This window comes from Camelina sativa, chromosome 9, assembly GCF_030686135.1.
Source record: "Camelina sativa cultivar CO46 ecotype springtype chromosome 9, ASM3068613v1".
In the NCBI taxonomy this organism is placed as follows: Eukaryota; Viridiplantae; Streptophyta; class Magnoliopsida; order Brassicales; family Brassicaceae; genus Camelina; species Camelina sativa.
The window spans coordinates 26,629,772-26,644,325 of NC_141888.1; the positions used below are offsets into that span (position 1 = coordinate 26,629,772).

A 14,554-nucleotide genomic window follows, 5' to 3' on the forward strand; every position below is an offset into this window, starting at 1 on the left:
ATATCAGACTAATGATGATAATTAGATATACTATTCAGTATTAACCTTATAAAAATGGCTTAATATGTTTTTGGGTTTAAATTACATTATCTATACAAGATGCAACATCCATAATACATAATCTTATACCTATCTTGGTGCATGTATATTTCATCTGTTAATATTGTAATCATATCTGTATCTTTTATATCTCAAATTTAAGAAATCTCTTATTCTATCAGAGTTATCATATAATATGGCATAATGAATTAATGATTAAGAACATATATTATAGTCCTGCTTAATAGTAGTTTATTAAGATGGCCTATCTCTTTTATCAATATCATCACCATGAAGTTAGAAAGGGAAACAACCCTAATCAAATCCCGATCCCCTTTTTGGCGGGTTCCACCGTCTGCTTTCGCCGACAAACATATTCTGGCGAGCCTCTCTTCTTTTTCCCCTCCTCTATCCGTCTATTGTCTTCCTCTTTAATGATGACTGAACTCGACATCACATCAGCGATATCACCGGACCAACGAAATGCGTCGAGTCCGAGTTCGTTTCTTCACTCTACAACCTCCTTGCCGATTGAATCTGTCATTGGGGAGATTCCAATCTTACCTGGAATGTCTTCGGTTCAACCCACAGGTGCTGTTAATGCCTCCAATGCTATCACAGAGTCTGCAGCTCAAATGACAGATTATGCTCCGGCTGATGTCTCTAAGGTAAAATCTCCTTTTCCATTTGTTCCTTCTCTTGGAGCTTGGGGGAAAACCTCTAAAAATTCCTTTGGATTTAAAAGATCCAATCCCTGAATTTTTGTCTTCATCTGAGACTGCAAAGATCACAGGTAATATAATTCCACCTTCTGAGATACTTCCACCAGAGTTCAAGGAAGATGGTCAATTACAGTTCCCATGGGCAGCAAAGATGGCCCCAACAATTCGCAACCTTTATCGTACAACATCACCAACTTATTTGGAGGATGGTACTCCCATGGTCGAGATTCCTAATCATGTTTTAGCGCAGGGATTAGAAAATCAGAAGGAATTTTTGGTTGGTCAGTTTATTAGATGTTATATACCATCTGGAGGTGTCATACATGCTGTCGCTAACAGGATTTGGGGTAAGAAGTGTAAGATCTTCACTCGTAAATTAGGTGACTCCTCGTTTTTTTTTCACATCCCACATGAGTCTACTAGAACTTGGGTGTTGGAGCGTGGTCTATGGCATATTGACGATTGCATTATGTTTGTGGCACTTTGGACTCCTACTGCTTCTTTAGCTTTGCCTGAGATCACTTCAGTTCCGGTATAGGTGACTTTAAAGAATATCCCAAGCTGTCTTTATTCATACTGGGGAATTAGTTGGATAGCTTCAGGATTAGGAGAACCCATGCTAACCAACAAACCAAGGTTGGATCCAACCCTTATGGATGAGGCCAAGTTGATGGTGGAAGTGGAATTAGACAGGCTTTTTCCACAGAGAATTGCAGCTACTGACAAGTTCGGTAATGTCTCAATGGTAGATGTTGAGTACTCTTGGCTCCCAAAAAAGTGTGAGAAATATGGTCACCTAGGACATAAAGAAACTAGATGCCTCATTCTTCGCCAGTCCAATACTGTCTCCACTCTTTCAAAGGGTTCTCCCTCAGAGGTTGTTGCACCAGTTGAAGAGCAAACTGTTGTCTCTCCCTCAGCCAACTCCACTCGCTCTTCTCAAAATGTTCAGATAGATATTGTCTCTTCTTTAACTCACTCTTCTTTTATATCAGAGGAGGGACCATTGACACCAACTACCATTGTACATGGCTTATCTCCTTCTACTGCGTCTTTAAACGCCATTTCTCTTCCCGCTACTTTGGCCTCTTCAAAGGCTGCACCAACTAAGACTTCTTCAATGATTGGCTCTCCTCCAGCTATGGATACTCTAGTTGCTTTTACCCAACAAGGTTCATTGGTAACTGAAGCTGCGCAAGAGAATATTATTGGGAGCAATACGTTTGCTTCCTTAGATACATATTCTGAGATGGGTGACTTCACTCTAAAGACTCGAGGAGGGAGGTCAATAAAACCTACGCAAAAAGTTCAAGAGAATGAATGGACTACAGTTGGAAGACATGGCAAACGTGGCCGTGGTGGTCGTGGTTAAGCACCGTAGTTCCTTAATTTCTTTTTCTGTAATCTAGAATACACTTGTGTGTTCTTATCCTTTTAACTACTTTCAAAAACTATATGACCTCAAAGTCATATCCTTGTATTACCTTTTATGCATTTAATTTGAAAGCCTTTTAACAAAATATATATATATATATATATATATATATCATCACCATGACTAAACACACACAAAAAAAAGGTTAGAAATCATGCTAATTAAGACAAACAAATCACATTATGAGAACTTAAGAATATATCTTTGAGAATATCTAGTAATTAAGAAACTTTTTATCAAATAAAATAAAAAAGTGAAAAATAGTTTTGAAGGAAGAAATCATGAGTTTTTATTGATTAATATTTTATTTTTATATTATTATTCAAAAACATAATTGAATTATAGAAAGATATTTAATATTGAGAATTTGTTAGAAATGTTCTTTTTGAGATAACTTTTTCAAATATACTTTTTAAAACATTTTTATTTTTACCATTTTTATACAATTACACTACATTAAATTAATTTTTATAAGTTTTTTTAAGATTTTTTTATTGAAAATAGACACCATAAAAAATATTTTTAAAAACTGATATAAAAAATAGATATTTTTGGAAATCACCTTTGATATTTTAGAAGATATCAATGAAAAGTTGTAAACTAATGTTGATGTCCTTTTGTATTCAAATTATAGAAACCGGTGAACGTCGTGGAGTAGTAGTATTTTATCATTTTCGAGTATACAAAATGATATCTGACATCATCAATCACGTCGATGTAATAAGTGTCATATTTCATTTCTTTGTGCTTCCACTGGACCACATGGTCTACATCTAGTTCTCCGAAGTCAATGGCCGCCACACAATCAAACACGTACGTATGCCAATATACTCAATTACTATTTGAATCTCCCAAGTACCAATTCGTTAAACCCATTAATTTTGGCCAAAGTTTATAACCATCTTAAAGACTCAAACTATATATGGTCACAAATAATAGATTATTTATTTTCTGGACCTATTAGGATTAAATTGTATAGGAAACTATATAGTTTATGGCAGTTTTGATCACCCAACATATATATAAAAAATCATATAGCGGAAAGTCTTTGAATTTCATTCTCCATTTACAAAATATGATTACAAAGTATTTATAGCACTATAAGAAAACATGAAATTGCCGACTGCAAGTTGCGACTAAAAATACAGTCGCTAAATTTGGCTACTGAATTGCGATTGTTTTATTACTGAATGGCTACTAAAATAAAACAGTCGCCTAGTATACGCTAATTCGAGACTGATGCATAATGTCGCAGTGTAGTCGCCAATTTGCGACTAATTTGGAGACCAGTTTGACAGTCGCTAAAAATTGCGACTAAAAAGCTACTATTTAGCGACTGCTTTAATTAATTTGGGCCTTAACAAAATTTGGGCCGTAACAAAACACGAAAACCCATTTCTTATTCGTTAATAGGCGCACCATATAAAATGAAAAAATCCTAGTTCTAAGCTTTTCTCATTCTACTATCTCCTCCTTCTATGTTCTAATCTCTTTTTTTTTCTTTGCCTACTATTTTCTCATTCTAATCTTTTTTTTTTTCTCCTCCTTCTATGTTCCATAGTCATAAAAAATCCATTCCCTCCGACTACGAATCTGTGGTTAAGATTCGAAGTTTCTTGATGGTTTATCGCTGGATTCTCTGTTAGTAGTTTAATCATCACCAAACTTATCACCAAACTCACGATTGGTAAGTCCTCAGATCTACTCGATTTACATTTTTTGTTTGTTGTTGAATTCCTATTTTTCAGTTTTAGATGAAGGATTGCATGTTGTTTGTTTTGATTATTGTTGGTGATCTCGACAGGGCATATTTCTTCACAGGGAGATCTTACTATCGGATGCCATCATCAATGCTACCATCGCAGATCCGGCGGCTTTGGAAGAGAGCAGCGGCGTGGAGTCCATGAACCCTAATTATTGATGGACTTGTTTTTTTGTTATCTAATTTGGGCTCGTGTATTGTATAGGGCCCATGATTTATTGGGTTGTAATTGTAATTTACAAAGGTCCATTATCATAAATTTGTTCTAATTCGGTTCGAATAAACCGAATTAGAAAAAATTCGGTTTATTTCGGAATTGATTTTAAATCTAATAACCGACCCGAATAACCTGATTATCGAATAACCCGAACCGAATTTTTATTCCGTTCAATTCGGCAGAATTTATAGAAAACTGAAATTTTGAAAAATCGAATAACCCAAACCGAATAACCCGAAATAACCGAATGCCCAGGACTACAAAACAGTAACCAAAACAGTCGCAAATGAGTAACCAGATCAGTCGCTAAAGCGTTGCAAATTCAGTCGCAACTTTGCCGACTGTTTGGCGAGGGAAGAACGACCACAATTATCAGTCGCCAATTAGTAGCTCCGTCTCGACTGTTTGGCGACTGATTATTTTAGTGACGCACTGTTTAGCGACTACATATTTCAGTCGCCAATCAGTCGTAACTAAGTAGTTTGCGACTGTTTAGTGACTGTTTTTGTAGTCGGAAAATCTATGTTTTCTTGTAGTGTAGATTCCTTAGTTACAAACTAGTTTGATCTCCCGAAGATATTGGGGAAGATTTCTAACTAGAGTTTGACTGAATTGTTGAGACCGAATATTTCATATTCCTTCACCCTCCTTCAGTGAAATCGTCGGGTTGCCTGACGGTTAAACTGGACCTAAACTCGTTGAATAACGTTGTTGGCAAGCCCTTTGTGAAAATGTCAGCAAACTGCAGGAGGAGGTTCTAAACTCCAGGTCTTATTTTTAATTTGAGCATCATATTCATCAGTTACTGCTGGATTCCAGTTTGGATCAGATAAAGCTTGTTTGTGTGATTTAGGAAGTGGGGAAACGTTTATAGTGAGAAGAGAAACAGACTGTTTTGTTTTTCTAGTTCCCGTTTTACTCTTTGTTTATAATGAGCCTGTTGAACCGGAGCCGTAACCACAATAGGAGCAGGGTTACGTGATTCAGGTGGAACTTGTGGAATTGGCTCAGCTTGGCTCTGTGTTTGTAGTATATCCCTGAACATAGCCGAAGGTTCATTGACCTGATTGAGAAAATCATATGTGGTCTGAACTTGAGACTCTGTTACAGCTCTTGGGAATATTGTTTCATCAAACACAACATGCCTGGATATTATGATTTTTTTTGTTTTAAGATCCAGACATCTATACCCTCGGTGTTGGAGAGGATAGCCAAGAAAGAGACAAGGAGTAGAACGAGGAGCTAGTTTGTGGGTTGTGGATGTGAATGTGTTTAGGTTTGGATAGCATAGGTAACCAAAGACTCTTAGATGGTCATACGTTGGTTCCTTTTGAAACAAAACTGAATAAGGACTTTTATTTTTTATTGTGGAGGAAGGAAGAATGTTTAGAAGATGAGAAGCTGTATGGAGAGCCTCAGCCCAGAAGTTTGGTGAGAGCTGAGCTTGGAACAACAATGTTCTAATGGTATTACTTATAGTTCTTGTCATTCGCTCTGACTTGCTGTTTTGCTGAGAGGTATACGGACAAGAGAACCTAACTGTAATACCATTAGTATCAAAGTGGCGAGAAAAATTTTCATTTGAGTATTCACCACCATTGTCACATTGAAAAGATTGGATGTTTGCATTGAATTGAGTTTTAACATACATTGTAAAGTGGAGAAATTTGGTTAGGACTTCACTTTTTCGTCGTAGAGGATATACCCAAAGACAGTGAGAAAAGTCATCAAGAAAAATGACATAATATTGAAGTCCACTGATACTTGCGACAGGAGATGTCCATACATCGGAGTGAATGAGCTCAAAGGATTTAGAAGAAACAGAGTTTGATTTATAAAAAGGAAGTTTAACTTGTTTACCAAGTTGACAAGCATTACAAGAGGAAGGTAAGCTAGTTTTATTACAAGGAAATTTATTTGAAGAAAGAAGAGATTTCAACGTCTCGGTGTTGATATGACCGAGCCGCATGTGCTAGAGAGACAGTGAGACAGCTAAACATGTTGAATGACCAGATTTATTATTGTTGAAAGGATGAAAGGGATATAGATCACATGTACTGTCACTGCGAAGCAGGGGTGTCCGTGTGAGCAGATCTTTCACAGAAAAACCGAATGGGTCAAATTCAACTGTACAAACATTGTCTTTTGTAAACTGGCGAACTGAGATAAGATTTTTTATGATTTGTGGGGGTGATGAGGACATTGTGAAGGTTTAGGGGACGAGATTTGGATGGGAGAGAAGTGAAACCAGATAGAGAAACAGGTATTGAGGAACTGTCTCCAACAATGACTGAATCTTTGGTGTTTAAATTAAAAATAGAGTGGAGCATATCTGGTGAAGAAGCTAAGTGAGCCGTAGCTCCAGTGTCCATGTACCATCCACCTGTCGATGGTTCAATGAGGGTCATGGTGTTGAATGCTTCTGCAAAGTCGCGAGTTGGTTGTAGGTCTGCAATGTGAGCCTCGACATTTGAAGAACTCACCGGTTTGGGTCCAAGCAAACCACAATTTTGAAAGTTCGTGGGATACTGTCCCCAAGGAGCAAATTGAGGAGGCTGCCATTTATTGTATGGACTTGGCCAATATGGTCCCCAAGACGGAAATGGTTGTCTCTGTTGTTGTGGAGGCTGTGTGGTCTGCTGGAAGTTATTTCGGCCTTTGTAGTTTCCACAATTGTTACGACGCCATGGACGGTTGGTTTTGTGTTGAGTGGATTGATTTTGTTGAGTCTGGTTTGAATTGTTCATCGTGACTAACGCAGTTGGAGAGGAAGCATGAGCTGAGTGAGAAGCAATTACCTTGTGTGCCTTCTTCAAGCGACACTCTTCATCTTGGAGCATGGACTTGGTATCGTCAAAGGATGGAAAAGGCTTCTGATGTTTGATAACATTAATAATGTTGTCAAACTTTTCATTGAGTCCATTCAGCATGTACATCACTAGATTGCGATCGTTGACTGGAGCTTCGAGATTGGAGAGTAGATCTGCCAATGATTTGAGTGATAGGTTTGAATGGATTGGTCGCCAATCTCCATGGTTCGGAGTTCATTGTCAATCTGCATAACCCTCGCATTTTTGTTGTTACGGAATTGATTTTCGATGCGTAGCCAAATATCCCTCGCAGTACCACCTGTCTTGAACGTTGATTTGAAGAGTGGCTGGGCGAGTGTTCCATAGATCCATAGTTTAACCAGTCCATCTCGTTTCAGCCATGGTTGATCGTCAGCAGTTGCCGGAGTAGATGAGCCATCAACATGTCCTAAGACATCGAACGTGAGGCAATGAGAGAGGAAAAGTTCTCTCCAAGCATCATAGTTATGATCATCCATGTCAAGAATCAAAGGCATGTGTGATTTGATGTTGGTGACACCAAACACACGTTCAGTAGGAGCAGCCATTGAAACAGAGACAAAGAAAACAAGAAGAATAAGGAAAGAAAAGAAAAGAAAGCTTAGAGGAGAGAGATCAAAAAAAAATTGAGAGAGATCGATGATTTGGCTCTGATACCATGAAAGTCTCTGAATTTTATTCCCTGTTTATAAAATATGATTACAAAGTATTTATAGATTCCTTAATTACAAACTAGTTTGATCTCCCAAAAATATTGGAAAAGATTTCTAACTAGAATTTGACTGAGTTGTTGAAACCAAATATTTCATATTCCTTCAATAGCTATCAAACTCGACGGTCGATATCGGAGACAGATTAATCCAACTAATGGCAGATTCGTCTTTTTAAGAGAGATCAAAATCATGAACAGTGTATAAAAGTATCATACGGGAAAAAGCCAAAGAAAGAAAAAAAAAATCAAGAATATGATTTCCCCCAAATCCAATTATCAAAAAGTGCCAAAAATAGTAACGATATGAATAAAATTCGAAGCGTGGGTCGTGGGATGATTACATTTTAACACCACACAACTTGATTGAGTTCCTTTCCTATATTGTCCAGGTTCAATGTATCTGCTTTCTTTTCCGGTTTTATCAATTTCGGTTCACTTCGGTTTAATATCCATGCTAATTTGGTTCAACTTTGTTTGGGAATAAGAAAAACATCTTGAAACAAAAATCACGATTCGAGTCCATTCATTTTTTTTGACTAAAAATATAGATAAGTTTTTTTTTTTTTTGCAACAAAATATAGATAAGTTAACAATTTAAATCTACGAATGGAATATTCTCGTCGGATAGAGCTATTTGTTAAGGACTACTACAATCTTGTAATCTAAATTAGGGGTGGGCATTTTAACCGAACCGAACCAAACCGAATCGACCCAACCAAACCCAAACCGACCCAAACCAAACCCAAATATACATTCAAACCATTTGGTTCTATTTATCCTTAACCCGAACGGTTCGGTTCGGTTCGGTTCGGTTCGGTTTCAAACCGAACCGAACCGATAACCCAATGTGTTTTTTTTAATTAATACTATTATAATTTGTAGATATGTAACACTAACCCACCGATTGCTTCCTCTCGCACATGTTTGATTTTTTTTTCTATAATTTTTCTAACAAATTAATTAATGTAGAATTAGGTTTAATGGTCTCTAACCTTATGTTCTAAAGTATAAAACTCTACCGACGTCAAAGAAAATTCATATCGTCTGTTCCTCACTTCCTCTGTTCTGTGCCCTCTTAATCAACGTCATCGTCTCTATGGTCACAGTAAGAATTTTAACATAATCTTCTAAATCTAGCAATACAATTACGTCTATCTCAATATTAATTAAATGTTTTGTTTGTAGATGTCCAAAAGAAATACGACTAACAACAAAAGAAAAGAACCTGTTGGTTAATATGGTTGGTTTTTTTTAGGTTTTTCTTTTCATGATTTATTTGAATTACTCAACTGATAACTTGTTGTTTATTTTAGGATATCAAAAGACAATGAATTTATTTGTTAGTGTTACATTGATTATTTTTTTTGAGCCGAACTAAAACCGATCCGACCCAAACCGAACCGAACATAAACCGAACCGAACACAAACCAAACCAAACTAGCTTTGGTTGAGTTTGGTTAGAGTTTTATGAAAACCGAATGAACCGAACCGAACTGAACCCAAACCAAACCCGAACTTTAACCGAAGTGCCCACCCCTAATCTAAATTAATCAAAAATAAAACGTTATCTCCTCATCTACTTACTTATCCCTACTATTAAAAGAAAAACGTTATCTGAAAAAAACCTTAGTTTTGTAAGAATTTACAATACAATGCTATTGGAAATAAGACAAAATAATTTATTTGCGATAAGGATAAAAGCGTAATTATATTGGTTTTGAAATTCGGATAAACACGCGGATCCTTTTAACCCATTAATCTGACCCGGTTTTAGCTTTTAATCTCAGCCGTTTATTATATTATTGAGAATAAATCTGGACCGTTCAATTGACTGAGTGTAGTAAACCTAAATTTTATTTTTCTTTCGCCTATGCTCACTCTCTCTCGCCGTCTCTCCCAAATGGAGAGTCAAAGATTTTTTTTCCTTTTTGTCGACAAAGTCGAAGAGATGATAAGAGGAAGAGAAGAAGGCAAAGAATTTCCATGTAGTCATGACTGCGGTCATCGTGTATATGCTAAGGTATTTTATTTCTTTTTATCTTTTAATTAAGTTCAGATTTTGAATCTATGTTTGATGATTAAAACCAAGTGTAATTGGTATATTGTTTCTGAATCTTGATGTAGAATGGAAACCAAGTGATTGGGAAGCTTACAAGATGTAAGTTGTTTTTTGTATTTTAATGAGACCTTATTTTGTTCATTTCCCAGATTTTTATTTCTTCTTAGTTTCATGTTTTTGGGTTTTGTAGGATTGACGTTTATATATACATATGATCATTTGGTGTAATACTGCAAAGTCGTTTATGATTGAAGGAAAGGTTTCCCCTGATCGAGTTGGTAATTAAATGACTTTCGTGATCAGAGTAAGTATATGAGAAACAAGAATATTAAACCATCGGATGTTCGATGGTCATCATCATGATTTTAAGTTTGCTACCTTTCACACTCTCTGTTGTTAATTCACTTCATAATTGGTATTGTCTAGGTACGATGAAATGAGGCACAAGTTCAATCGAATACATTGCTGGAGGTAAATTCATCATATCTTCTTGCGCTATTATTCTATATTTGGTGTTTATGTGCATTATTAGTAGAATTTGTGATATCTTCTTGATTTGGTTTCGTTTTTTCAGGTGCTACCCATAACTCTCAATCAAACTGGTCCAGGTAAACGACTGTTAAACCTTATCCTCATAACTATTTTTAAATGTTAGTATGATAATCATACTCTGGTTCATCAGGATTTTAGGATGATAATCATCATCTCTCCGGTCACGTCATCAACAACAACGGATAGAGCTTGAACATGGAGAACGCACCTGGTAGCAAAGCAAGACATTGAGATATTGTCCCTACCTCTCTCTTCTTCTCTAATTGCTTCTTTTTGTTTCCATTCATTAATAGACAGATTTAAGATTTGTATTGATTTCCATTCATTGTTTAGGGAAAAATTAGTTCTTTGATCTTGATTCTCTCTCAATTTTATCTGGAATCTCTTTGTTTCTCCTTTATTATAAGTTTGTGCTGAGGCGATTAACATGCTATTTGTATCCTTTCCTCTCCACATATTTACTATGTGAGGACCAGTGGAATCCTTAGAACAGCGATGTTATTCTGGGGAGATTAGCATAGATTTTTCCATTTTAGTGATTGAATTTGAAAACAATTTTGAAATTTGTTTTTATTCTGAATGAGTAATTATGATTTGTTTGTTTTTTGTCTTTGTCCTCTCAATTTGCAGCAGTCCAGTGAGCACCAAAAGCTGAGTGAAGTCTGATACATGTTGGTAGGTTTGGTAATGAATTAAAATGTTTCATCCTGTAGTTTCTGATATGATGAGAACAGCTTCTTTTTATATATTTACAGGCCGAACAAACAATGAAATAAAGAACCTTTGGAGCTCAATTCTCCCAAAAAGACTTCCCAAAACTCAAATTGACCTACCGAGACGTGTAAAACATTGGGCCAAGAACGAGAACAATGTTTGTGTTATATGTAAAATGGCTATAAGGTGCTCAAAGGCGCTTCTCCTCTCAGATGTATCGCTTCAGCAACAGAGTAGTACCAACATATGTAAGTTATCATACCTACTTCAACTTGGTTTTCTTAATTTCAAATAGAATATGAAAGCTGGAAGCTGCAACATGATTTACTGTTTATTTATTTCTACAACAATAGGATGATGTCAATGTCGATGGTGGGGTGGAGTCTGAAGGCAAAGGAGAAGGAGAGACTGAAGTTCATGGAGAGTCCAAAGCTAAGCCCAGGAGACATGGTAAACTATTTAACTCTGCATTGCATTGCATACAAGTCTTTTTTATTGTCTATGGAGAATGGCAAGATGCTCACATGGAGGTTTGGTGCATTGATGTTGATTACATTGTTTTTTTTTTAATGCTGCTTCGTTGATGGCATCTGGTGAATCTCCTTACAAGAGAGCCACATACCGATATTCGCCTTTGCTCGCCCTTCTTCTAACTCCTAATTCTTTCTTTCATTGGTCATTTGGAAAGTTTCTCTTCTCAGCTTCTGGTATGCAAATTTTTTTGAGTTATATCATCATTCTTTTGTCTATTTTGTAATAACAGAAAGACAATTTGTAGAAAGTTCAACCTTTTTAGTTCCATTGATTTGTTTGATGTTTTGTTCTTTGGTCATTCTGAATTATATTTTCATGTTTCATATTTGTTGGTAGGCTATCCTTACTATTTTGAAAGACGGTAAGGTACCTGAGAAGATATGTACATATTCTGTAATGATTTGGCTTTTCAATCCGTTTACATTCACTGTTAGAACCAGAGGGAACTGTTAACCCATGGTTTGTGCCATAGTATTATGGATCATCATCTCTCTTATGCAAGGTAGACATTTATTTTGAGGTTCACAGTTTCCAATACATGTTAATAGAGTTGATGTTTTGGTCCGCTTATGTAATTTGTGTCTTATGTAGGTTGCTCCGTACCAAAAAAAAAAAGACGAGTCGCTTTCTAAAGATCCTGCTGGCAAGATTTTGCGTCGGGAGCTTACTAAAATTGTTGTGGATGGTATTGCATCTAAGCTTTGACATAGCCAGTCCTTTTTTTTCTTTCCTTTTGTTTGGTCTGATCAGCTTCTTCGTCATATGTCTTTTCAGATGAGTTTCTTTTGCTCAAGCATTTTTCTCCATGTTCTGGCCTCTTCTTCATCACCAGCAATGTGTTTCCGAAGGTCAATACTCAAATAATTTTGGACGGAGAAACCAAAACTATTTCTTTTAGGTGTGTGTTCGATCTCATCTCTTTGATTTGGTTTCTCAGTACTTGACTTTTTCTCTCTACTTGGATATATAAATAAACGTCTCTAAACCGAAAGAAATAGAGTAAATTAACAAGTATAAGAGAGAGACACGGAGAAAGATGAGAAAGAAGTGTTCTTACCTCACGTACTCGGTCTGCTTTTGTTGCTTTGCGTCTTTCCGGCTCCATTTTCAGTCACAGGTTAGTGTTTCAATTTGCAACACCCATTGACAGTTTAACACTAATATCTACATAAATACATACAACATATTTTTATCAAACAGTTCCGAGGAGGTTTTCAATCTCTTTGAAGAGAAAGAGCCAAGCTTGGAGTTGGAGGAAATGAAGCAAGCTTTTGATGTCATTGATGAAAACAAAGATGGGTTTATGATCCAGTTTTGACTGCTGTTATTCAATTATGTATTTGATTAATACAATCCTCTCTTATTCAGTTGGAATGGATTTTAAGATATTTTTCCCGTCTAAAGCATGAGTTACACAAATACCAACTTTTTATCTCTAATTTTGATGAACTTCATTAAAAAAAAGTTATAAGCAAATAAAATTTCTAAAATTACAGACTTTTTTAATATACAATCAGTCATAATTCATTATATTAATTTTGTTTTTGACAGAAAAAACAAAGAAAAATAAAAAAATTTGAAATTGGATCACACTTTCATTCTAATAGTTATTTGTTTAGAGACATCTATCATTTGGATTTTATTTTAGATAACTTTATTTATTAACCAAAGATCCAAAAAATACTAAACAATTTCAATTGAAATCGAATCGGAACGAAAATCTTTAATCATAAGAAAATTTTTATATATAAATAAACTCTTAACATCATTGGGAATATATTAATGTTTATGCACATAATTGTTTTACATATCTGAACATGTAAATTAAATTATGATTAAAATTTCAGTCTATTAATGGTCCTACAATGAGAAATATTGGATGTAACACAGTTATGGGTAATTTCTATAATAGAAAATAGTGTACTTAAACAATTAAATAAATCTTTAGTATATGACATGTAAAGAACTACTTTGAGACAGATACTTTGAGAATTTTGAGTATTTTTGAAAATATTCTGAGAGTTTAGAAAAATTATAATGTATATTAACTATATAAATTAAACATTCAAATGAAGAATAAATGTATTTTGTCTAAATTTTTTTTGCCAAAATTTATGAATTAAATTATTATATGGGTAATTATTTAAAAGAGAATAGGTCATGGGACATAAAATTTCTAACAGGATGGATTGGGACGGGTCGGGATGAGATTAGACTGGACGAGATTTAACACCTGTAACAAAATTACTTTAACATTGTCAGCTAACACGGGCTGTACTTGATTAGTATGGATGAATTGCAAAAAAAAGTATATTTTCTAGGTGTTGAAGATGATGTTCATGTTTATTTTCCGTATCAGTTATGGTATTCTACGTATACACCAAAATATTGACAACACTCTAAAAGAGTGGTAAAAAAAAAAAAAAAAAAAATTGGATCACACTTTCATTCTAATAGTCATTTGTTTGGAGAACATCTATCATTTGGATTTTATTTTACATCACTTTATTTATTAACCAATGATCCAAAAAATATTAAATAATTTTAACTGAAATTGAATCAAAAGACGGAATGAAAATCTTTAGTCATAAGATTTTTTTTATTATAAATATACTCTTAATATCATCCGAAATATATTAATGTTTATGCACATAATTTCATATCAGAACATTTAAATTAAATTATGATTAAAATTTCAGTCTATTTATGGTATTACGATGAGAAATACTGGATGTGAGACAGAAATGGGTAATTTGTATAATAAAAAACAGTGTACTTAAACGATTCAAAAAAAAAATTAGTATGATGACATGTAAAGAACTACTTTGAGAATTTTAGGTATTTTAAAAAATATTTTGATAGTCTTTAAAAATTATAATTTATACTAACTATATAAATTAAACATTCAAATGGAGAAGAAATGTATTTTGTCTAAATTTCTTAGCTAAAATTTATAATA

General features: G+C 34.8%; 1 protein-coding gene and 1 long non-coding RNA gene across 7 annotated transcripts; both read left to right on the forward strand.

Moving 5' to 3' along the window:
• The first annotated feature begins 179 nt into the window (after positions 1–179).
• On the forward strand, positions 180–2,281 carry LOC104711473 (uncharacterized). Its single transcript, XM_010428171.3, has 2 exons — positions 180–707; positions 833–2,281. Exon 2 carries the CDS (start codon positions 1,378–1,380, stop codon positions 2,131–2,133), a length of 756 nt encoding a protein of 251 aa, XP_010426473.2. The 5' UTR covers positions 180–707; positions 833–1,377; the 3' UTR covers positions 2,134–2,281.
• Positions 2,282–9,561: 7,280 nt separating this feature from the next.
• On the forward strand, positions 9,562–13,014 carry LOC104711474 (uncharacterized). Of its 6 annotated transcripts, none has more exons than XR_015566299.1 (16): positions 9,562–9,756; positions 9,861–9,894; positions 9,986–10,099; positions 10,222–10,266; positions 10,370–10,403; positions 10,478–10,584; positions 10,978–11,022; positions 11,103–11,309; positions 11,415–11,511; positions 11,672–11,768; positions 11,932–11,956; positions 12,030–12,097; positions 12,187–12,280; positions 12,370–12,493; positions 12,588–12,712; positions 12,796–13,014. It is a non-coding gene; the product is annotated as an uncharacterized LOC104711474 (long non-coding RNA). The 6 variants fall into 6 exon arrangements; XR_015566298.1 differs by having other exon boundaries at positions 12,036–12,097; XR_015566300.1 differs by having other exon boundaries at positions 12,036–12,097; positions 12,594–12,712.
• Positions 13,015–14,554: the final 1,540 nt, after the last annotated feature.

Excerpts from the sequence above, each read along its gene's own strand:
- LOC104711473 (XM_010428171.3), top strand. The coding sequence starts at position 1,378 with ATGCTAACCAACAAACCAAGGTTGGATCCAACCCTTATGGATGAGGCC.